The sequence below is a fragment of the Gorilla gorilla genome, chromosome X (assembly GCF_029281585.2).
Source record: "Gorilla gorilla gorilla isolate KB3781 chromosome X, NHGRI_mGorGor1-v2.1_pri, whole genome shotgun sequence".
Taxonomy (NCBI): domain Eukaryota; kingdom Metazoa; phylum Chordata; class Mammalia; order Primates; family Hominidae; genus Gorilla; species Gorilla gorilla.
In genome coordinates, this window is record NC_073247.2 from 48,525,436 (window position 1) to 48,550,443 (window position 25,008).

The following is a 25,008-nucleotide window of genomic DNA, read 5'->3' on the forward strand; positions in this document are numbered from 1 at the left end:
CTCACAAGGGAGCGATAGAGCAGTAGCTTGGATAGGAAATGGTGGAAGTGGTCATAGGAGAAATGCCAGGGCAGCAAGGAGCCCAAGTGAGAGCGAAAAGGGAACAAGACAGCCTTCTCTGAACTCCTCATCCTGTTGGAGTGCATTCCCATCGCATCCTGCTCTAAGCCTTTCTGGCCTCTGGGCTGTAGAACTCTGGAAGCAGACAGCTGCTCTGAACAAAGGGACAGGAGAATACTGAGATGCTGTTTTAAAATGTAACAATCCTGCCGGGTGCAGTGGCTCATGAATGTAATTCCAGCACTTTCGGAGGCTGAGGCAGGCAGATCACCTGAGGTCAGGAGTGCAAGACCAGCCTGGCCAACATGGCAAAAACCCATCTCTACTAAAAATACAAAAATTAGCAGGGCATGGTGGTGCACACCTGTAATCCCAGCTACTCAGGAGACTGAGTCAGGAGAATCACTTGAACCTGGGAGGCGGAGGTTGCCGTGAGCCAAGATCGTGCCACTGCGCTCCAGCCTGGGCAACAGAGTGAGAATCTGTCTCAAAAAAATAAAAAAATCAAATAAAATGTAACAGTCCTAACCATATTACGCAAGTTACCCACAAAAAGAACAAGGTGAATATTCTCACAAAGCTTGTAGACAAATAGAGTCATCTGATGGCTTGATGTTTTGTGTTTATCACACAGGATTTTTCAACAGCAGTCAGAGCTGCAAAAATCTAAAAACCTACTATGTGCTGGGGCTGGGCCAGACATGGTGCTAGACCCTGAAGAGTCAAAGGTAAATAAAACCCAATCCCTGATTACGTCAACTTACTTTTCAATTCTGATTGCCTACATTTTCTCCAAAGGAATTTGTGGGATGTGTATGTGACAGCAAATAATTTTTTAATGGTCAAACTTTATCTTTGAGAAGTTACAATGGGAGAGCATGACTAGTAATATTACTTAAGCTAGATGAGGCACTGGGGGAAGATTATTGGAATGTAGGAACAAAATGTCCTGCCTCCTCTCACTAGAAACTGTACTGTTATTGCTAATCATTGTGTAAAAATGTTTTGTCATGCACAGCCTGGGTTGATAGGATTCTAGAAAGTCTTTTCTTGCTTTATGGATCACCAGGAGATAAGTTAGAGGTATCCTTTCATCTACAGATGAAAACTCAGTGGGGAACTCTAATATGCCCATAAACTTTAAGGCACAGATATGAATGTGCTAACATGAAGTAGTGGTCTCCAGGGAACATGAAGGCCAACCAAACAGTTGCAGGGGTACAGGCCCAAATGCTAGATTAGAACAACACATAGCTAACCCTCACAAAGGGATCCACCCATTTTTAAAAGCTTCTTAACAGTGCTTCTCATTGTGATTGGTAAAACAAACACACCAACAAAAAGCAACTCAGATACATGTCAAACTATGAATGAAATTGGTCCAGGAGAATGGGGTAGAGGTGGGGAAGAAAGCAGAAGATACCTTCTCTTTTTTTAAATAAGCATCTGTAAGTGTTTGATATGATCGGCAGTTTTAAAAATAAATTAAAAAGCTTTGAAAGAGATAAATACAGCCAAAAAACAAGGGGTGAAAAAGTTTTGCACTAAACTGTACTCACAGAGCACAAGAGCGGCAGCCTTTGGCACCACCTGGGAGACACAGATGGCTTCCCAGGGCAGGTAATGGCCTGGGGGCATGAGTAGGGTCTGCCTGGGCAGGCAATGGGGGTGGCTCTATTCTTAAATTAACCAACTGGCTTCCTCCCTCTTTCCCCTTCTGTTCCTCCTTCCCTTCTTCTCACCACCCCTTCTTTTACATTTTTTTTTTTATTTTTAATTTTTGTGGAGTATATGGTAGGTATATATATTTATGGGGTACATGAGATTTTTTTTTTTTTAATTTTTTTGAGATGGCGTCTCACTCTGTCACCCAGGCTGGAGCATGGTGGTGCAATCTTGGCTCACTGCAACCTCAGCCTCACAGGTTCAAGCGATTCTCATGCCTCAGCCTCCTGAGTAGCTGGGATTACAGGTGTGTGCCACCATGCCTGGCTAATTTTTGTATTTTTAGTAGAGATGGGGTTTCACCGTGTTAGCCAGGCTGGTCTCAAACTTCTGACCTCAAGTGATCTGCCTGCCTCGTCCTCACAAAGTGCTGGGATTACAGGCATGAGCCACTACACCCAGCCAAGATGTTTTGATACAGGCATGCAATGCATAATAATCACATCATTCACCACCCCTTATTTCTCTTTTTTCCTTCAGTAAGGATTTACTGAGTGCTAACTACGTGCCAGGCACAGTTCTGGGCATTAAGGACATAGCAGTGAACATATTATAATAGAGACAGGCAATCAACAAATACATAGGTGACATATATAGTATGTTAGGTAGTGACCAGGGGGACCACATCTGAAAGCATAAATAGACCAGCATATATATACTCCCCTACTCTGGGTAGTAAACATCTCACATAAAAGAGACAGCATCATTTTATCTGCCAAGTTTCACTTACTCAGTAAGAATGCCATCTGCTGTGTCTCTTCCTTCGGGTGTCTCCCAGGACACCCGGACTGTCAGTTTGTTGGGTTCTGCAATGCGTTCCTTCACACTTGGGCACTTGATTCTAGGAGGTTCCATATCTGAAAATATAACCAAAACATTCTCATCAAGAAATATCTAGTCAAACTGGGGTTCAACACCCAAAGTTTAAAATACCAAAGCCTCTGGGTATTCTCCATTTTCAAAGAGTTTGTTCACCCTATATATTCCCCTTTTCTCCCTTCATAATGCTTTTACTCTCCTGCTAAGTTTTGAAGATTGTTTAAATACTCACATTTGCAGGGCTAAACCTGCAATCAACTGGCCTTGCGAGGTGTCCTGTGGGTAATTCATTAGTTACAGCCTTTCCTCCCCATGCTTCCAAACTCTGCCTACCGAAGGTCACATGGCAGTTACCCAGCTGAAACTAGAAGTCATTTGGCTTTAGTGAGTACTTCCTGCTTTGAACACAGCATCATGGAATATTACAGAAAGGCATTCTAGCTATCATCTAGTCAGATTCAATTCAAGGCAACAAATTTTTCATGAGTACCAATCTTATCCAAGGCTTCATTCCAACTGCTGGGGTTGGGGGCGCACAAAGGCAAGAGAATCATGTGCTCCTGACATTTCAGAGAATTTGCCATGTATTGGGGGGATTACATTATCACACATGAAATATAACATGAGGTAGAAAATGGCAATGCCCCAGGCAAGGTAAAAGTGAATGCTATGGAGGTGTAGAGGAGCCGCCCAACTCTCTCATTTTACAGATGTGCAAACTGAGGCTCAAAGAACTTAAATGATTTATTTAAGACCACACATGTAGATAATGACACTGTGAATTACAATCTAAGTCAGAGCACTTGCCACTGGAACAAGCTCTCTCTTTTCCTGCTATCTATTATCAACATATTGCTTAATATCTTAAAATAGGCAATGGTCTGTCTGGGTCCACTCTCCCCTTGAACTGCTACTGAACTACACTTACGGTTTTGTGTTCTGGGACAGCAGTTTTACTGTGGCTCTGGACCTCCAAAAGCCTCCCAAATTTCTTCAAGTAGTTTCTCTACCTGGTAATAGGAGTTCTGCCTCGATAGTGATAACAAGGATGGGTGGTTAATGAGGGCTCAAAGTAAATGAGATGTCAACTCTACACTGGGTTGTATTTCATCTTATAGCTGAAGTGAAATCACAAGAGGAAGTTCAAATTTCTGCAAATTCTACTTAATATTTCTGAACAGGTAGAGAATGTATTTAAAGAGGGCATAGCAAATTAAGGACATTCAGCTTCACGTTACTTTACATATCAACTGATAAGTATTAAGTGCTATTACTGCCTTAATGAAAGTTAAATGTCCTTTTGATTCTGAATGACAGATGTCTTTGAGAGACTAAATGCACCAAGTAAAATTCTTTATATACTTTCTCCTGTGTCTTGTCTAATAATTTCTCATTTTATTCAGGGTAAGAAATTACGAATAACTTATTAAACAATTTTGCCTTCAGCTATCCGAATTCATTTTCATTCTATGTCGTGCTTCAGTGGGGTGTGAACTTAACAGCCTTAATGCACCAATCCTAAATTGAATAACCACCATATTTTGTTGAATCTAAGTCACTCCTAATTGTGAAATGCATCCCTATTTCAGGGATACTAAAAGGTAGAAATAATATGCTTCTCAGAATTGATAAAATAAAGTATACAAATACTATGATGAAATGGAAGATGCTTTAAATGCATTCAAGATGTCTATACTCAGCTGTTACGTTTTTAAAAAACATTTAATTTTTTACTATGATAGGTGATAGAAGACAAACTTTTATAATTCAGATGAACATTTCACAGAAAGACAAGTATATAATGACTGCTCCCTGCTGGTCAAATATAGCTGGCAATTACATTATAGAAAGTATATTTATTAGCATATAGATTTCAATGTAAAATTACATTGTGTTACCATATTTTCTTGGAGCAGCATGGTCAGAGTGAAAAGCAACTTAGTCTCTGTCAGGTAAACTAAATGCCTGGATGATACATTGTTGTTTGTTTTCTGTGTCTAGATGTACTAACAGTGTAAGCACACAGGCTCCAAGATAGGTTATCTGGGTGAAGAGTCTCAGAGTTTCCCAAAGCCAGCTTATCTCTAGCTAACAATGATCAGCTGAACTGGCCTAGCTTTTCAGAAACAGTGCTCTTCCAAAGAAGAAACAAGAAGAAATAAATCATTACAAATAATAACTAATATTGGAGGAATCATTCCTACATGCCCACCCCATGCTAAGTACCCTCCCTATATTATTTTACTGAATTTGCACAACCACCCATTAGACTAAGCAGTGTTATTAGCATCCTCATTTATAGACTGGGAAGAAGCATTTCCTCTCTTTTGGAATTTCTTTGTGGTCTGGGATTTTTAAATGCCATTACATATTTTAAAGTTATTTTAATAAACCAAACCCTTTTGTGTATCTGCCTGCTGCTGACCTAGTGTTTTCCGCCAACCTTTGCACACATACTGTTTTGTGATGGTCTGTCATAGCTTCCCCACGAACCCTTGAAGAGCCTCTGCAGGACTTGATCCTGACACATCCTCAAGCAGCTGCCTTCTCTCTCGGCTGGTCAGACCAGCTTGTCTGCCCTTCAGCTGATGCTCCAGAGACCTAAGCCTGTTATTACCCAGACTTGGCCCCGATAGCATTTTATAAGTTATACATTTCCATGAATGAAAGGAACAAAGTTACTATAGAAACATAATTACTATCCCCTGTTGAATTAGGATGCCTGCAATTATATAAAAATCTTGAAACCTTCAGTGAAAATTCTGGCCTTTGCTCTCTGCCACATTCATTGGAGACATCTGACAAACTGTCTCCCTTCTCTGTGCTCTAGTTATCTCTGTGCATATAAAATATGAGATACAAATATATTGCATTGTATCAACTACTATTTATCTAAGAAGCTGAACTTTTTTTTTGAGACAGGGTCTCACTCTGTCACCCAGGCTGGAGTGCAGTGGCACAGTATCGGTTCACTGCAGCCTTGACCTCCCAGACTCATGTGATCCTCCCACCTCAGCCTCCCAAGTAGCTGGGACTACAGGCATGCACCACCATGCCTAGCTGATTTTATTTATTTATTTATTTATTTATTTATTTATTTATTTATTTTTGTAGAGACAGGATTTTGCCATGTTGCCCAGGCTGGTCTCGAACTCCTGGGCTCAAGAAATCTGCCTGTCTTAGCCTCCCAAAGTGCTGGGATTACAGGTGTGAGCCACCAGCACCCAGCTGAAGCTGAACTATTTACTTGGAAATCCTTGACACATCTAACCAGGTAGGTAGTGGAAATAAGGAAGAAGCTCAAAAGGACAAAGTCTTGCCCAACAGATAACAATAAAATGCAAGGGAAGTGACCCTGTGCCAGTTCCAGACCTAGGCCCTCAAAGAATCTGGTGCCTTCTGCTTTCACTATGTTAAAAGCCAGCTGCCATCTAAAGAAGTCCAATTGACTGGAGAGGCCATGTAATCAGGATGAGAAATTATAAATGAGAGAGAGAAAGAAAGAGACTCAGCCAGACCCCAGTCAGTACAACTTTTCCCAACTGAGGTACCAGACCTGTGAGTGAAGCCATCTTGAATCCTCCAGCTCCACTTGGTCACCTCAACCATTATCACATACAGCAGAGATGAGCTGTCCCCACAGAGCTCTGCCCAACTTTCCAACCCATAGAATCTTTGAGCAATAACATAGTTGTTTGGAGCCACTAAGTTTTGGGTGGTCTATTGTGCAGCAACAGATCACTGATGCAAATATAAAATAGTTTGAGTTTGGTGATAGAGAAAGGAAGAGTTCTTTTCAAGGGGGCATAGGAAGTGAGTGACTGCCAAATGCAGAACAAACCTGGCCATTGAAAACTCATCCAGTTGTTTGCTTCCCCCAGCCAGAGTGTAATCTCTGTGGATGGCTCTGGGAAGTGGTTTCCTCTGTTTGGCACCATACAAAAATCCAGAGAACTTTCCAAAACAGACAAAAGAGGCAAGAAGGGAGGCAATGAAATCCACATTTAAAAGTCATGATCATAGCCGGGTGTGGTGGCTCATGCCTGTAGCCCCAGCTACTCAGGAGGCTGATGTGGGAGGATCACTTAAGCCTGGGAGTTCAAGACCAGCCTGGACGACATAGCAAGAGGCCAGCCTGGGCAACATAATGAGACCTCATCTCTAAAAGTCAACATCTTCACAAGAAAGAAGCCCAAATAAAAATTCACTGGTGATACATTTATATTAGAGAGAGCCACTAAAAGTTGACCTGTTCTGTTTGTACTAACAAATCATGTAAGGGAAAAAGTGAATCAGTATCTCAGTCAATCAAGTTGTTTTAACTGAAACTAGCCTCTGAAAGTTGGCAAAAGAATGTGTATTTGTCAACCCAGGAAGAATTTAGCACAATTTAACATCATTTGCGACAATGCATGGATACATTTATTCTTAGCCCTACTGATGTTTGCATCAACTGAATAATGCAATGCAGCCCAGCAATAATGCAATGATCCCATTCCTATGGGTCATTGGGTAAACCAGCTGTGAGACAGCTGGGACACAAGAAACGTATGCCATCAATGTCCATATGTTACATCTCCAAAATTTTTTATTCCAGAATTTCATTTGTGTTAATAAATCTCCACCTATTCTACTCTGTAGAAAACAAAAAATAAGGGAGCAAAAAATAAAATATATTTATTTAAAAAATATTTTTTCCTTGATAGATAATTAGAACTTAAATGTGTTGTCTGGTCACTTTATTACAATCCGTTCCACAGGGCAAAAAGGAAAGTTTGTACATTGTCTTTTGTTAAAGTAATTAAATGGATACTCTCTGAATGTCAAAAGACCTTTGCTGGTTTTTCATTGTCCATGGTTTTTAAAGTATCTTTAATTTGTTTTCTTCCTGTTTTGGCCTAGGAAGAAGTGTTGGTCTAAGGGAGAGATCATGTGTCTACTCAAAATCTGGTCTTTACATGAGGACTTGTTGTGATTCCAACTGTCCATTGTTCTATCTAAACGCCAACATAACCCAAAATAACTAAAAATGGAAAGAAAGAAAAATATCCCCCGAAAACAATAGTGGTTACATTCTAAGGTTTATTTTCTTCCAGATCAGTGGAGGTTGTGGCTCTTCAAAGACTTTTTACCCTCCTGCAATTTGCAGTATTTTTTTTCCTCCTACATTGACTTATTTTTATCTATATCTGTTTCTGAAATAACCATGAATTTCAGCCCATTGCCAGAGTATGGTCTGAGTAAGAGAATTAATTTTAACTTGTGGCACCTTCAAATTAGCCAGACCACAGAACTGACCACCTCAGAGTCCAAAGTAAGCCCAGTTTTCTCTCTTCCCTCACAGTCTAGAAGAGAACTGGGACAACTTTCTCACCACTCAGCACAGCTCTGGCCAAGACTGTTGAAGGTTGTGTGGAAATCTGGGAACTACTTAGCCACTATGTGTCACCTCCTAAAATAGGTTGAAGTTCTGAGTTACGCTCAAGGACCCCCTACCCCTGTCAACACAAAAACAAATTTATTAAACTATTTTAATACATTTAAAGCCAAAAAAGTAAATAATACCCCTGGAGTAAAATTCACTGGGGACAAACCTCAGCTTGTCTGTCGCGAAAATCAAAGAAAGAATTGCCTGCTTGCTTTGCCCATTTCTCTCTTTTTTCCTGGGAGCTCTAGGCTCTCTTGTGGATCGCTGTACCCCTTTTTGTCATCCCTAACTAATTGCATGTACGATCCTCCTTCTCCCAAATATGCCTGAACCTTGTTCTGACAAACTGTAATATGAATCTCCTGAATTTGGGGTTCATTCTCTCTCCCTCTGGGAAGGTTCCAGGCGCATCTGGTCCAGCTTAAGACATGCTGTTGCTTTTTGAGAACAATCAGCATTTTCTTTCCATTGTTGCACACAATCTGGAAATTTAAACAGTATGATCCCTAGAGTACTCTGCCAAAGCTTGCTTAGCAGAAAGATTTTTGAGCTTCTCTCCTCCCACCATCACCTTTGCCCCTTCCAATATGAGGGAGTAGATTCAATTTTCTTTTTGGTTTGTTTTGAAGAGCTATGCACATAGCTAATCACAGGGAGGATACTGAAAGCAACATCTGTGAGGTGCCCCCTGTGGGCAGTGTTACTGGCACTTAGTGAATAAAATCCAAGGATGCTGCTAAACATCCTGCAAACAAAAAAAACAGGGCTCCACAACAAAGAATTATTTGGCCCCAAATGTCCATCATGCTGAGGTTCAGAAACTTTGCCCTAAAGCATTGTTTAGCAGAATCCTAGGCCCCACCACAGACCTGCTGAATTTAAATCTGCATTTTTCCCAAGGTCCCTAGAGGACTTCGCTGCACAGTAAAGTTTGAGAAGCAGTGTCTTAGATCAGTAGCTCTCTATTTGAGTGCTTCACAATCCCTGGAATGCTCATTAAAAAACAAAGTGCTGTGCCTGACCCCTAAAGTTTCTGACTCAGCAGGTGGTGGGGGTGGGTTGGTAAAAATTTGCATTCTTAGACCAGGAGATGCTACTGCTGCTTCTGCTCCCAGGACCACACCATGGGAACCACTCACTGCCCAACAAACCCAGAGTAAGGCAAAATATCCAAATCCCTTCCAGCTGAACAAATTGAGTGCTTGCTGACCACCAGAGTCAATGACAAAGGAACTACATTGGGGCTGAAAGACACATAGATGTTCTCTACTGGACTGTCCCTATAGTGTCAATAACTTTGCTCAAGCCCCCGAACTGAAATCAGCAGGAGTATGCCACATCTCTACCAGCCTGTAGTTGCCTCAATAGCAAACCAAGAAAAAGACAAAAGTCAGATGGAAGCCATCAGCTACGAAGTCAGCTCCAGGATAGACACTGAGGTTAGATCTAGGGCTGAGCCAGAGAACCAGTGATGCTACTGAGAGCAAAGTTGCATGCTTAGGCCTTACAGGAGGAATACTGATGCTCCCTTTACAATCCACGATGTGAACACTCCCTGCTCCTCCCAAAGCAAGTGCCTCCTGAGGGCTGTGGCATTTTCTTACCCACACAGGAGGCTGGCCGGCCGCTCCAGGCCTTGTTGTCCATACATGTGACGGTCCGCTCCCCTTTCAACGTGTATCCTGGTGAACAATAATACTCACACCGGGAGTTAAAGTAGGCACCATCTACACACTTAAACCCTCCATTTGCTGGCATGGCAAGGGTAGGACATCGCTTTTCTGAAAATGAGAAAATCAGATATTCAGCATTTCTTACTTTTTGTCTATAGAGTTTCATTTCAGAGTCTAGAAACTCTGAAAGCATGAGGTGAAAAGTTAATTTAAATATAAGAAGGCCGGGCGCAGTGGCTCACTCCTGTAATCCCAGCACTTTGGGAGGTCGAGGCAGGCGGATCACCTGACTTCGGGAGTTCAAGACCAGCCTGACCAACATGGAGAAACCCCATCTCTACTAAAAGTACAAAATTAGCCAGGCGTGGTGGTGCATGCCTGTAATCCCAGCTACTCGGGAGGCTAGGGCAGGAGGATCGTTTGAACCCAGGAGGCAGAGGTTGCGGCGAGCTGAGATTGTGCCATTGTGCTCCAGCCTGGGCAACAAGAACACGACTTTGTATAAATAAATAAAACAAATGGAATTTAAGAAACAATGGATGGTTTTATGTCACACAGAAGACAAAGTTTCCTGTCACACTGGCTTGGGTTGGCAACCCAGCTAAGCCACTATCTTAGGTTGAGCTCCCCAGAAGCAGATTCTGAGATACGGATTTATGTGCATGAGGTTTAGTAAGAAAGTGCTCCCAGGGAGACTAGTGAGGGGGTGAGGAAAGCAGAACAGGGAAGGGGAGAAAGCCAGGCAAGATGAGATCTCAGGCAAAGTCAGCAGCAGCCTGATCCCACAGGGAAGCTCTGGAGTGTGAATGACAGCTCATTCTGTCTTGCCCCCAGGCAAGGAAGCTGGGCTTTCATAATTCTTTACCAGTCAGTCATTGGGCAGCTACAGGCTGCTCACAGGAGATGCTTTCTCTTGTGAAAAGAGAACGAGAGTGAGAGAGTGAGAGAGAGAGCGAGCGAGTGGGAGCAGTCCTCTGAAGGAGCAGTCTTCTGAATAAGGTTGAAGTTCCAAGTCTTTAAGAGCAAAGTACTCAGAAGCTGGGGGTACTGGATACATATAACTAGTAAAAGGCATCGAGGAGATCTGGGTAGAGCAGATTGTCCACTACAGTCACCCAGTTGCAGAGTCTGCATAGTCTTGATGACATGGCTGCAGCCTTGAAACCTCAGTTTCCCTGACAATGAAGTTAACATAATGGCGGCCATATTGATAGTGTTACTGTAAAAATCAAATGTATGTGAAATTCTCGGCAAACCATAAGTGCTCAAAAAGTGGTGGCTGTTTTGAATACCAAAGACATCTAAAATGTGCTTCAACAATGCTGTACCACTTGCAGTTTTCCAAATGAGGTATGACTTGTCATGAAGCTAAAAGCCAGCCCCTGAAATGCTGCTCCTCTAAGCTTCTCCCTTGAGGCACACTCACTTTCATAAATAAGCATCACTTCTTCTGTGACTCTTTCCTGCCTCCCTAAGCCCCACTCCTTGGGAGAACACTTTTTTTTTCTTTTTTTTTTTAAGAGATGGAGTCTTGCTCTGTCGCCCAGGTTGGAGTGCAGTGGCACAATCTCGGCTCACTACAACCTCCGCCTCCCGGGTTCTAGCAATTCTCCTGCCTCAGCCTCCTGAGTAGCTGGGATTACAGATGCACGCTGCCACACCCAGCTAATTTTTTGTATTTTAGTAGAGACGGGGTTTCACCGTGTTGCTCAGGCTGGTGTCGAACTCCTGAGCTCAGGCAACCCACCCGCCTCAGCCTCCCAAAGTGCTGGGATTACAGGCATGAGCCACCGCGCCCAGCCAGGAGAACACTTCTTTAATCTGCTACCATATGTCCCTGACTTCGTACCCTTCTTGTACTTATCTCCCAGTTGACACCTCTGCCTTACTAAAGCCTCTTCATGGCAGGACCCATGTGTGTCTTATTTGTTTCTAAATCCCCAGCACCTCTTCAGGATCCAGCACTAACTGAACAAATGTAACTCATTTTCTGAACAATGATCTTCTCTCCCCTTTTCTCAAACAGCTGATCATATCATTCTCTCTGAGAGGAGCCAACTCACTTCCACCATATCTTAGAATCCCCCTGGTGTCCCCCTGACCATAAGGAGAATTTTTCTCATCAATATTCAGTGAAAATCCTCAATCTCAGAGCAAAAGAACTTTGGCTCTGGTCATCCCTGAGGACCCAACACAGAGCTGGCCTACTCACGTTTGCAGATGACCTTGTCAGACCATCGTTTGTTTGACTGGCAGATCAGTAGGGAAGAGCCATGCAGCTCGTAGCCCTTCTGGCAGCGAATGTCGCACCTGGTTCCCAGGGCTGTTTTGTAGTATCCTCCTTGAGGGGCCCTGCAGTACACATCCCCATACTTCACCTTGATGGGGGAGCACCACGGGGTATCTACAAGTAGCAGAAACAAAAGAGGAGATAAATATGAAATGACACTTTCAGAAAATGTGTCCCCTTACTCTTACTGTCCCAGGCTGGCTACATTCCAAATTTTGGACCTTCAATTAGTGCCCCATGTTTTCTTAGGTGTCTCCGGGTAGGGAGGTTATGATCATGGGACTAAGTGTCAGATATATCTGAACATGAATCTGAGTTCCTCTATAACTGACTGTGTGATCTTAGACAAGTTAGCTAACCTCTCTGAGTCAATATCTATACTTATGCCATAGTGTTGTTATAAGGACGAAATAAAAATTGCATATCAAGCATCTAGCACAGTACCTAGCATATATGTTCAATAAATGCTTGTTCTTTTTAGTATTTCCCTTAACTAGATACATAAGATTTTTTATGTTTATTTTTTAGATAAATAATTCTTTCAAGAGCAACTGATGTCATACATAGCGGTGGGGATTCAATAATTGGTTAATTTGGATTTCGTCTGAGCTGTATGCACATTCTCTCTAAAATGTTGTAATACTGGCATTAATCTAAATGATGCTACAATTTCCAGGTGTTGGTAACAAGATATAAATTTCGCTTAAAGTCAAAGAACAATTGCCCTCCATAGAGAAGTGTCCCCAGTTATGCCCCATTTACGTAACAGGGTGACACCCTCCCCAGATGGCAAAGTTGCAGGTGTTTTGATTTTGGTCTCATAGTTGCCCAAAGCACAGCTGGGATGAAATGAATAAATCAGAACCTCCCTGCTGTGCTTTTGAAATGTTCTCTTTGAGATCCATAAAATATAAGGGCAACACTAGCTCCTTGGTGGATAAGTTCCTACAGCAGCCACTGCCCCATTGTCCCACAATTGATGGGGAACAGTGAGGAGTTCCTTAAAGCCTGCCGGGCTCTCAATGCCATGAATAGGAGCCACTTCCCTGCAACTGCCTGGCTCATCACTCCAACCCAGCACCTGAGCTGTCAGTGAGTGAGGTAAGACCGCCATCATGTGGCCAGGAGGGAGGACAGACCTGTTTTACTTTCCCAGGAATTCTCTTCTGAGGATATGCCTCCAACTGCTTCTCAGTTACAAAAACCAACAGTTCTGGCCACGTCTTATGCATAGACCACTGTTTTAGTTTTGCCTTCACATTTCCTTCAGCTAATACTTTCTCTTTTTTTTTTCTTTTTTAGAAACAGGGTCTCACTCTGTCACCCAGGCTGGAGTGTAGAGGCATGATCATTGCTCACTGCAGTCTCGGCCTCCTAGGCTCAAGTGGTCCTCCTGTCTCAGCTTCCCAAGTAGCTGGAACTACAGGCACGCACCACCGTCCCTGGTCTGGCTAATACTTTCGTCATATAATGTTTTGCAGACAGCTGCAAGTGAGCCCTAAACTCAAGACTCAAGTAATCTTCCCTGGACTTTCTAGGTAAAGGTGATGTCCTAAAGGCTTAACCTAGAGCTGATTAAATTTGACCATGTGGATATAAACGTGTAGGAGCTCACACAAGGCCTAAAGAACTTCCTTGAATAAATTTTCCTTCCTCTAAGGGTTTTAATATAATCTGTATGTACTACATATATTTGTGATATACAGTACTCCCCCTTTGCCCACGGGGGATATTGGATGCCTGAAGCCTTGGATAGTACCTAACGCTATATATACTGTTTGTTTCTTACACAAACATACCTATGATGAAGTTTAATTTATAAATTAGGCATGGTAAAAGATTAACAACAACTAATAATAATATAGAACAATTATAACAATATACTGTAATGAAAGTTAGGTGAATGTACTGTCTCTCTCTCAAAATATCTAATATTTTGGGGCTGCGGTTGACTGAAGGTAAGTGGAACCTTGGAAAGTGAAACCGCAGATAAGGGGGAACTACTGTATGTATATATATGACCTGCATACTCATACATCACAAACTCACTCAATTAATATGAATATATGATGGTATTCCAAGCAAAAGAATCAAAAGCCATGCTTGCCACATACCAGGAGCACCGTAAATGTTGGTTACATTTAATTTTCTTTCTTATTTTACTTTAATTCAAAAACACTTACTCTGTGCTGGACACTGTGAAGGGGCCTCAGGATCTAAAACTAAACCCTCACTTAATAATGGCTTGTCTCTAGCTTTTAAAATTAAAAAAACTTGGCCAGGTGCAGTGGCTCACACCTGTAATCCCAGCACTTTGGGAGGCCAAGGTGGGTGGATCACCAGAGGTTAGGAGTTCGAGACCAGCCTGGCCAACACAGTGAAACCCCTGTCTGTACTAAAAATGCAACATTAGCTGGGTGTGGTGGCGTGTGCCTGTAGTCCCAGCTACCTGGGAGGCTGAGGTAGGAGAATCGCTTGAACCTGGGAGGCGGATGTTACAGTGAGCCAAGATCACGCCACTGCACTACAGCCTGGGTGACAGGGTGAGACTCCATCTCAAAAAAAATAATAAAAATAAATAAATAAAACTTAAATTTTATTGTATGAAGCGTACAACATGATGCTTTGATATACTTATACATACTGAAATGATTGCTACCAGTAAGCAATTTAACTGACAATAGAAACAATGCCCTAAGAAAATTTATTCTTAAACATTCAGGGTAAGTTCTAGGGCAAGCACACATTTTGGCCATCTGGTCTACCTGTCACATTTGCAATGCTGTGAGGTGAGGATAGATGTGAAGAACAAGGACCTGAGGGCACTAGGCAACCCCTGCTGTAGATGTGAAGGGTCATCTGTGCATGCATGTGTTTTAGGAAGATTTTTCAACAAGGGACTCAAAGAAAAAAAAATCTAAACCCATAAATAGTTAAGAAGTTTTGCGAATTAGAACCTTTCCTTACCCCAAACATCTGATTAACGTATTTGTGCTTTGCTTGATTGGTTAATTCCTGAGGCTATGGAGATAGAAACTGTAGGTAGGAATGAGTATTTGCATTCAGATGTCACAAAAAAATGTGGTATGTGATGGGAAGCACACCTGCACATAAGCACCAGGCACCAGTCATTATATTGGAAATATTGTTCACTTGTGTAGAAAACAACTGAATGACATCTCCAGTCAAAAGTTGTCCAGTCCTACCCTGATTCTCCTGTATCTGAGACACATCACAACAAACAAGGGCCATGTCCTCATCCCAGGAATTAGGACAAATTTCCAGGGCAAAATGCCGCAGTGAAACTTTGTTAACCTTTTTTTTTTTTTTTTTTTCAAATTCTTCCTCCACTGTAAGAGGAACTAGATTCAGAGAGAAAGCATCTCTAAATTTACCTTCATTTCTCCCAGGTTTCCCTAAGCTTCAGAAAAATGTTTCACCAGTAGAAATATTTGTGGACATACTTACCTGAGTCTGGACAGAAGGTTCTTGTTTAGGCTTTTTATACGTGCTGGGGAGTGAATTGCTGGGAATATGTAGAGATGGAGTTCTTTATCATTAAGTTTCATTTGAGCAACATACTTTAACATACCATTTCAGGAGCCATGCTGGGCTCAGAAAGAGCACGATGAAATGAGCTTATGAAAATCAAGTTTTCTCCTTCCCCATTCATCTTAGTACATTATCAGCACTTGGTCCAGATTTGACCTTACGTGGTTTACTCTGGATGATTCTGGCTGTAATGTATGAATTAGGCTTGATTTTCACTTTCATCAGCTACAGCTGCCTTTGCAGAAGTGAGGACAGTAAAGAAACTTATGAGAATAAAATGACCATTGGGATGCTGAAAGACAGCATTTCAGAGATTTCCAATGCATTTTGCTTTATTTCCTTTTTTAAAAAAGGGAGTATATATATATATATATATATATATATATATATATATATATGTATCTTTTTCCTTGATAGATAATTAGAACTTAAATGTGTTGTCTGGTCACTTTATTATAATCTGTTTCACAAGGCAAAAAGGAAAGTTCTCCTGGCACCAGCAGGTCCTCATTAGCACATAAGCAAAGCATTCACCTTTATATCTAGGGTGTGAATACCCGACTTCATCGTCTTCTAGTGGTGAGTCTCCCGATCCTACAATAAAAAAGAACAGAAACTGCAGCAAGAAAAGCCACATAGTATGGACGCATATTTCAAAGCATTCCTTTGCCACAGACCATGCAGGAGGTGCTATTAGAATGCAGAGCCAAGAGCAAAAGCTTCTGTGGCCATTCATGAAGGAACAAACAGGAGATCTCTCAGAGTGAAACCGGCTGAGCTGAGATTGCCAAAAACTAAGCAAAATGAGCCTCAAACTGTTTTGGAATCACCATATGCCAAGTGAAATTCTGGAATAGGGAAACAGAGAGAGTCAACTTCACTCTGAGAAGATGCCAATGTATATGAATCTCATGCCAGGGGAGATGCAATAAAATGTGTGCATCAGACACAGTCCACAGTTTCCCCAGCAGTCAAAGAAAACCCAGTAGAACTGGGTGTTTATGGTACCTGAAAACAGGTCCATCTTGTGAAATAAATTTAAATGCAAGATAAGGAGGTAAATCAAATGTCTTATCTTGACAAAAGAAACACAAAGTTGCTTCTATATACAGCATTTGTAGGAAATGAAGGCTGAAATAGACTATCTGTGTGCTTATTTAGAACCTCTCATGAACGTATGGCTCAAGTAAAATTTCTTTTTTCTTTTTTTTTTTTTGAGACGGAGTCTCACTCTGTTGCTAGGCTGGAGTGCAATGGTGTGATTTTGGCTCACCGCAACCTCCGCCTCTTGGGTTCAAGGGATTCTCCTGCCTCAGCCTCCTGAATAGCTGGAATTACAGGCATGTGCCACCATGCCTGGCTAATTTTGTATTTTTAGTAGAGACGGGATTTCTCCATGTTGGTCAGGCTGGTCGCGAACTCCCGACCTCAGATGATCTGCCCGCCTCGGCCTCACAAAGTGCTGGGATTACAGGCGTGAGCCACCGTGCCCAGCCAGTAAAATTTCTTAATGAGGGTTGCTACCAATAAAAACCACGGCCTCAGAGAGAACGTCTGTGTATTATTTTAATTTAACTCATTTGCAAGCTGGAGCTGAATGGTTTTTAGAATATTAAATATTGAATTCCAGTGAGCAGTAAATCCTTAATCCTTGAAGTGGTAGCAGATGCCAAACTTCAAAACTGTAATCTTAAATTCAGAGAACTTCCCTCCAGACTTCACAGTCTAATTAATGACTCGAGTTAGCTCTGTCTTGGTCACGCTTTTAGTTGTAGTTACTTGCCACCATAACAGACAAGAATATCCTCCACTGTGAGGTTATTCAAATCCCCATGCAGCTAATGAGTAATGGTCCCTGTTCCACTTGTGTTCTGGATGAGAGATGTAGAGTGTGGAAACTGAAAGTGGAGAGGAGATGAGGGCTGGACTGTGTTCATTAGGAAAAGACCCGCAACTACAGAAGCCCAATTCCGTATTTTCCTTTGCTGCAGATTTCCTCACCTTGTCTCTGCACACCCAGATGTGTACAAAATTACAAACTATTCATCATTGCATATAAAAAAATGAGCACTGGAACCAGACACAGTGGCTCATGCCTGTAATCTCAGAAACTAGGGAGGCTGAGGTGGGAGAATTACTTGAGCCCAGGAGTTCAAAAAACAGCCTGGATAACATAGTGAGAACCCATCTCAAAAACAAAACAAAACAAAAAACAATGAAAACCAGGAAACCTACCTAACAACATGAATCAAAGGCCTATGCTCAAACCCTTTGATCAAGTCATTCCACTTCTAGGAATCTACCCAAGGAAACAGTTGAACTGCATGTCTGCATGTGAACCTTCAATCATCCAAATTAAAAAAAAATCCAGATACATGAGCAGCAAGCTTTCTCCCCCCGCCCAGCCCTCCAACACACATATACACACATACATACATTTTGCCCTCAGTTGTCATCCTGGTTAACTTGTCTATAGCATTTACAGCATTTAGTATGAATGACTACCCATTCATTTCATGAAGCTCTCTTCTGCAGTGGCTTCCAAATGACAACAGTTTCCCGATTTTCTTCCTCCTTTCTAAACAGACTCTCTGGACAGCACATCTAGATCAGCCTGCCATTTGGACATAAGTATTTCCCAGGAGTCCAGTATTGGTCCTTTACATATCTCCAGACTATTTTCCTGGGCCATCTCACTCCCATACTTGCCTCAAACCATTCCCCATGTACTGATGATAAATCCATTGTTTCTAGCCTTGAACTGTCTCCTAAGAGCCAGGCTAGAATCTTCAACTGTTGTCTGGATATCTCCACACTCACACTCAACCTGCTCAAAACCAGATTCCTTTTCTTATCACCAAATTTGTGCATCCCCCAGTGTTTCCCATTTCAGCAAATAACCATCTTCCAGCTAGTCTGCCACATGGAAAATCTCAGCCTTTTTTTCTTCTATCTTCTTCATCTACCACATTCTAAGATAGGAATTAACTTAAATATCCAACTACAAGAAATGGTCAATCATATTATGATCCATTCATAACATAATAATGTTCATTTTGAAGAGGTTTCTTAACATGGGAAAATATTATAGAATGCTGAATGAATAAAGAAAGAAGCATAACCCCCAAAATGCAAAAATGCATTAAGAAAGATTTTAAAATATGGCAAAGCTCATGTGTGAGAACAACAATATGGATGAATAAAACTAAAATAATATTGTGAGCAAAGTTGGTCCCAGAAGACTATATACTATATATACGACTCCTTTTTTATAAAGTTCAAAAACTTCTAACACTAAATTGTTGGGAAATACAAAGATATGTACGGTAATTTTTAACAAAGCAAGGAGATCTCTTACCCTTTCCTAATCTTCTCTTCTTGAACAACTGAGTTCTAAGGCCTTTAGAGCAAGGCAGACATCTGTACCAGAAAGGACAGGGAGGCATGGTAGGCCAGAGCAGGATTCAGAGCCCAAACAGGGCATAGAGGGAAAACAGGGGCAAAGAGAGAATGCACATGGGCAGATAGCCCGGCAGGGGAATCACAGATGAGTAAGATAAGGAGGGCTTTCACATGGGTAAGGCGGAAGAAAGACTGGCATTGGGTTGAAAAGTACAGTTTCTAGATTCCCTTATCCCTAGGTTGTGAAAGGGTCTACTTTTAGTGATTTGGAAGGAATCAAAGGGAAGGAACTCTTTTCTACAGTTGTGCATGCAGAAAATAGGCTTCAGCAGATGTGAGTGTTGTCAACTGTGTCCACTGTCCCCTCATCAGCTTTGTGTGGTAGGGAGGATAGTGACGTTGGCAGTGGTGATAATCACGGCAGCAACAGTTTCCTAGCCTGAGTGATAGGAGGAGTTTCTGGCATCTGGACTGAAGTCATGGTGCCATTTGACCTTTAATGCAGACTTCTTGACTTCCATTGCTCCAGCCCTTCCAATTTTGTGAGTACCTTATTTCCTGCATTAAATCATTTTTTGCATAAAATACCTAGAGAGGATTCTGTTTCCTATATTAAACCTAACAGATATTTAAGCAAACCAATTAAGAAATGAATATATGGTTTTATAGCTTTCTCTTAGTAACTGGACACTACCCTAACACAGGGCACACTGCTTTCTACCCACAAGTCTTTTGTAGATAAGAGAGGGGACTTTTATGTGAACATAGATGAGTAAGGAGGAAAAAAGAAAAAAAAAACCTACTGGAGTCAAACTTACTCTTTTTCTGAATTGGTCTATCTGCTAAGCTAAATGCAATCTGATTTCTGTGCAATTGAATTCACATGGGAAAGGAAATAACACACACTAAGTGCCTATGATATGTGTACTATGCTAGGCAATTTCTATGCACTATCTCACTAAATCTATACAATAACACTGGCCATTTGGTACTATTTTAGATTTATCAATAGGGAAACCAAGTCTCTAACGTCTTTACTTGTCCAAGGTTATGCAGCCAGTAAATGGTAAATCAGGGATTCGAATCCTGTCTGCCTGGCCTTCAAATCTATCATTCTTTTTTCACTAGGCCTTACTGCCTTCTGCGCCTACAATTTCAAAGAAATGAGATAGCTGGCTTTGGGATCACTGATAGGCAAACAGCAAATGGCTTCTTCAGTAGTGTGAGAACAAATATGCCAAGAGTGGGTCCCACAGAAGCAAAATGAAGAATCCATGTGTAGCAGAAGCTGCTGGTTGCCTATCCAGCAGCTATTCTCCCCTTCCTTCTTACTAAAAGATCACAGGTTGTGTTCAGCAGCAATGTGTCCCTCCCCAAACGATGAACCATGATGACTCTTAAGTCAAAAAATTAATTCCCCTTTGCCAGGAATTGCTCCAGGGATAAGCATGTAACCCAATATTGGACAATGGCAAGTAAAATGAAGTCTGCTTAGGGGCAGGGGGAGGGAGCTTATGGGAAAGATTTTTCTCCCTGATAAAAGAGAAAACTGCACAAGGAGAAGACTTTTCCTCTTTTCTGCCTTTCAGCTTTGGAGGCTATTGTGTAAGGATAAACGTCTGAAGCTGGAGCAGCCATTTTGCAACCACAAGGTAAGATGTCACAGGACTAAAGATTTTCAGTTGAGGATGGCAAAGTGGATAGATAAAAAGAACCCAGGATCTTGGATGATGTCACTAGACTACAACATCAACCTTATACATCTTACCTCCACAATTCTTGTTAGGTCAACAATAAATATCCTTTCAATTTAAGCCACTGTGAGTAGCATTGTTTGCTACATGCAACTGTATGCATATAAACTGATACACAAATGAATGAAAACTTTCCTGCATATTCTTGATAGATTTTTTTTTTTTTTTGAGACAGGGTCTCGCTCTGTTGCCCAGGAGGGAGTGTAGTGGTGTGATCCCGGCTTACTGCAGCCTCTGTCTCCTGGGTCCAAGAGATTCTCGTGCCTCAGCCTACTGAGTAGCTGGGATTACAAGCATGCACCACCACGCTCAGCTAATTTTTGTATTTTTACTAGAGACAGGGTTTCACCATGTTGGCCAGGCTGGTCTCGAACTAGTGACCTCAAGTGATCTGCCTGCCTGGGCCTCCCAAAGTGCTAGGATTACAGGCATGAGCCACTGCCCTCAGCCTTGATAGATGTTTTTTAAGTGAAAAGAAAATAAATGGGTATTAGCTGCCACTCTCAGAAAATTTCCAGTTTATTTTCAGCCTGAGCTCATATATTAACTTCTACAAAAATATGATGACTAGTCTGCAAAATAGACACCCTGAAAGATACAATAAACTCGAAGACAGACTTACTTATGTTCAGTAGATTGTACTTACTAAAGCAGCAGAGGAGCTTTATGTACATTGGGGAAAGATTTTCCCCACCATTAAAATTTTTCAAAAGGAAGAAAAATAGAGAAAGAAGTTGGGGAGGATGGGAGAAGGGAGGTTTCTTAGTAAACTTTCCTTTATTTATAAAAGGCTATCCCTCTAGAATTCTGCTAATTGAGGTTTTATTATGACATAACTATTAATCAGTGTACATATGGTTCAGATTACCACTCTGGAAAGAATGCTTCAGTGCTTCTTCCACACAAATACAAATTGTACGTTGGCTCAGAAATCAGAAACTCAGAGCCATGTAGGATTCCGTCTCTCAGCCATACCTGGAGCCAACTGCATTTATAATTTTGCTCTCCTTGCAAAAACTTTCTCTAATTCAACAGATTTTCAAAGAAATAGCCACTCTTTTTTTCCCAAAGTTCAAATTAGGGTCTTCCTGGCCTATGGAACCCCACCCATTCATTCTGAATGTCCAGGTAGATAAGATCATCGAGGCACCAAAGTCACTCTTAAATAATACTTATTATATGTATTGAAATTACATCAGGAGACTAGATTTCTGAAGGCTACTAGAGTGTTCCTGCTATCACGCCATAAGGTTTCTCACCGTAAGGTAGGGATGTGGTAGAGATTTAAGACTAATGGAAAACTTTGCAAATTTGCTAAAACTACATATTTCTTTATTGATTATGATACCTGACCCAAATTGGTAGATTTGCTGGCTCTGTATTATATTTTTAGCTCAAAGTGTTGGGTTTATTTTTTAGTCATTTTGAAGACAGTTCTTCATTCTTTACATTTTGTTTCTCCCTTCATCATTATTCTAAACATAATTTTAATATTGTCAGAAAGAAGCATATTTAATAGTAAATTGCACCATCAATTTTATACTGAAAGTCAATGGGAAAATAAAATTTACTTTGCAGTAGGGATTCTTAACCTGAGGATCATGGCCTACTACAGAATTAATGAAAGGGCTTTGGAGGGCCCATGAACCCCTTGTAATTGAACATGTTTTTTGGTACATGCTTTTGATACATGCCTTTTGGTACTAGCATGCTTTTTCTAGGGGAAAAAGATGTTAGCTTTCAGTAGATTTTAATAAATTTTAAGAGCCATGGTCTTACAGCATTCTTTATTGTTAAGCATGTTAGAATATTTACTGAAGAAGCATGTAGTGTCCTTCTTTTTGATATTTAACTCATTTTAGTGTTGGGGAGAGAGAAGCAAATATGTTTTTAAAAAGGATAACTGCTTATCATACTGGTTTCTTCTAGATTAGTGCTGTCCAATGCAACTTTCTGCAATGATGGAAATGTTCTTTATCTGTACTGTCAAATACGGCAGCCACTAGTCCTATGTGGTTATTAAGCATTTAAAATGTGGCTAGTAAAACAAGAGAAGTGAATGTTTTTATTTCATTTAATTTTAGTTAATTTAAATTTACATTTAAATAGCCACATGTGGTTAATAGCTACCATACTGGATAGCACAGGCCTAGACCTAACTTTTTAAAAGTATTCTGTGGAGATAAATCATGTCTATAAATTGCTCAGGGGTGGGAACTATGTCTAATTTACCTTGTATACCCAGCATATGATTTGGAATTGGTAGAAATGTTGGAGAAAAAGAGAAAAATCTGCCTTAAATTTCTTGTGACACGTAAATTATGTCCTCATGCTTATAATTTTGGATGGTTTTATTCTAATCAGTCCAGCTTCCGTATATAAATTTAAACTGTGACAATACTGCAGATTTGGATGTTTAGAAAAGGGTATTTTGTACTATTGGAAGCCATAGGGTGTTTATTTGTGGGAGCCAGATGATTTAGTGCTAACAAATGATCTGCCAATGGATTACAGAGCAGCTGTGGTACAGTATGAAGGACATTTGAATAGCTTCTGAACAAAGATCAAATCCAAGGCATTGCCAGAAAAACATGATTTAAAGATGAAGGCCAAATTACGGCTGTAAAATCCTTTGTTAAATCAAGGTAGTGCCTTAAAGTACCTTCAGTCTTACAAAAGGCCCTTTAAAGAGATTAAGGGTATCTCAAGTTCCTCTCAATCAAACAACAGAGAAGAGTCTATATCTATGAGATTTGTAAGGTGGCTAATAGGGTGAACTTTTGTCTAATAGAGTGAATTCTAAGAAGATTCACAGGAGACCCACAAAATTCTTAAAACAGTTATATATGCTGAAATATCACTAGCTTGACTTAGGAAGGCAGAGACATTAAGGAATAAGGAGAGGTCTTTGATCCCCTACAATTATACTGTCAGAAAGCAGGCTCAGTGAGCTGCTTAGCTGTGAATAGATGCTATTTTTCTAAAAAAAAAAAAAGGCGGGGGGGGGCGGGAGTGAGTATATTTTGCATGTTGGTGGGAAATAATCACTGGGTGCCAGAGGGTAGACTCTGATATGCAGCTTCTAAGATGGCCCCCAATTATCCCTGTCCCCTGGCATTCATAACCTTTTGTAACTCCTCACTTTAAGTGTGGAATGAATTTATTAACTTGCTTCTAATGAATAAATTTTGGCAGAAGGGACACCATATCTCTTTTGAAGTCAAGTTATAGAAAGACTGTGGTGTCCATCTTGAATACTATCTCACACTCTCTCTCTTGGATCACTCATTCCGGGTCAAGTTAGCTGCCAAGTCATGAGGGCGCCCTGTGGAGAGGCCCATGTGTTGAGGGACCAAAAGCCTGCCAACAATAACATAAGTAAGGTTATAAGAAGATCTCCCCAGCTACACACACCCATAACACCCACAAGTCGAGCCATCAGATGAAACTGCAGGCCAAGCCAATAACTTGCTTGCAACCTCATGAGAGACCTTGAGCCAGCTAAACCATGCCCAGATCCTGACTTATAAAAATTCTAACATAATAAACAGTATTTGTTTTTAAAACAAAAGGAGGAAAAGGTGTAGGAAGAGTAGAAAGTACAAAAGAAGGAAGGGAAAAAGAAAGGGCATTTGCCTTAAAGTCAGAAGATTCTGATGTACCTCTCAGCCTTGGTTTAATAGTCTTCTCTTAGGTCACTGCGGTAGATACTGCTTATTCCTCAATCAGATCCCCTTTACTCAGGCTGCTGTGCCCATCTCCTAGCTGCTGGGAGCCTTTGACTGCAAATAACTCACAGTTGCCCTCTTCTCCAGAGAATTGTCCTCAGCTGATAGGAGCCACTTCATCCTCCCCACCTGTTTCCTGGAGGCAGCCAATGTTTGATTGATATGGAGGAACATGAAGCCAGACTTCTAGCTCCCAAAGGTGAGTGGAAGTACAACCTTGCAGTATTTATGTTTCTAAGCACCCTGTGGTGCTAGAATTTACCTGAGACTCTGTCCTTGCTTAGCTCTTTCTTGCTTCCCTTCCTCAATTATAGGTTTTTTTCCTGAGAGTATTCCCTCAACAAATCATAAGCTTTGCTTCTAGGAAACCAAGCTAAGAGAGCCATTGAGTCTCTCTAAGCCTCAAATACCTCAATTAGGCATGCCTCAACAGGGTTGCCATAAATTAAATGGCATAATATATATGTTTTAGTTTTACAAGTTTCTAATTTGAGGGTTCATAATCACATTTTCTACTTAATTCTGTGAGTATAAATTGAAGGCCTCCACATCCCTGAGCTGCTGTGTAAATGAGTTT

General features: G+C 41.1%; 1 protein-coding gene across 5 annotated transcripts in view; it reads right to left on the minus strand.

Moving 5' to 3' along the window:
- SRPX (sushi repeat containing protein X-linked) overlaps positions 1 to 25,008 on the minus strand; it is a 74,574-nt gene that overhangs the window by 13,234 nt on the left and 36,332 nt on the right. For 3 of the 5 annotated variants that reach the window (XM_004063994.5, XM_055375597.2, XM_055375596.2), the window contains exons 2-5: positions 16,082 to 16,141; positions 11,918 to 12,109; positions 9,637 to 9,813; positions 2,516 to 2,642 (exon numbers count right to left, since the gene is read on the minus strand). In XM_004063994.5, coding sequence (XP_004064042.1) covers positions 2,516 to 2,642; positions 9,637 to 9,813; positions 11,918 to 12,109; positions 16,082 to 16,141 — 556 coding nt within the window. The remainder of the gene's footprint in view (positions 1 to 2,515; positions 2,643 to 9,636; positions 9,814 to 11,917; positions 12,110 to 16,081; positions 16,142 to 25,008) is intronic. The other 2 variants (XM_063703299.1, XM_063703300.1) reach the window with 1 other exon arrangement.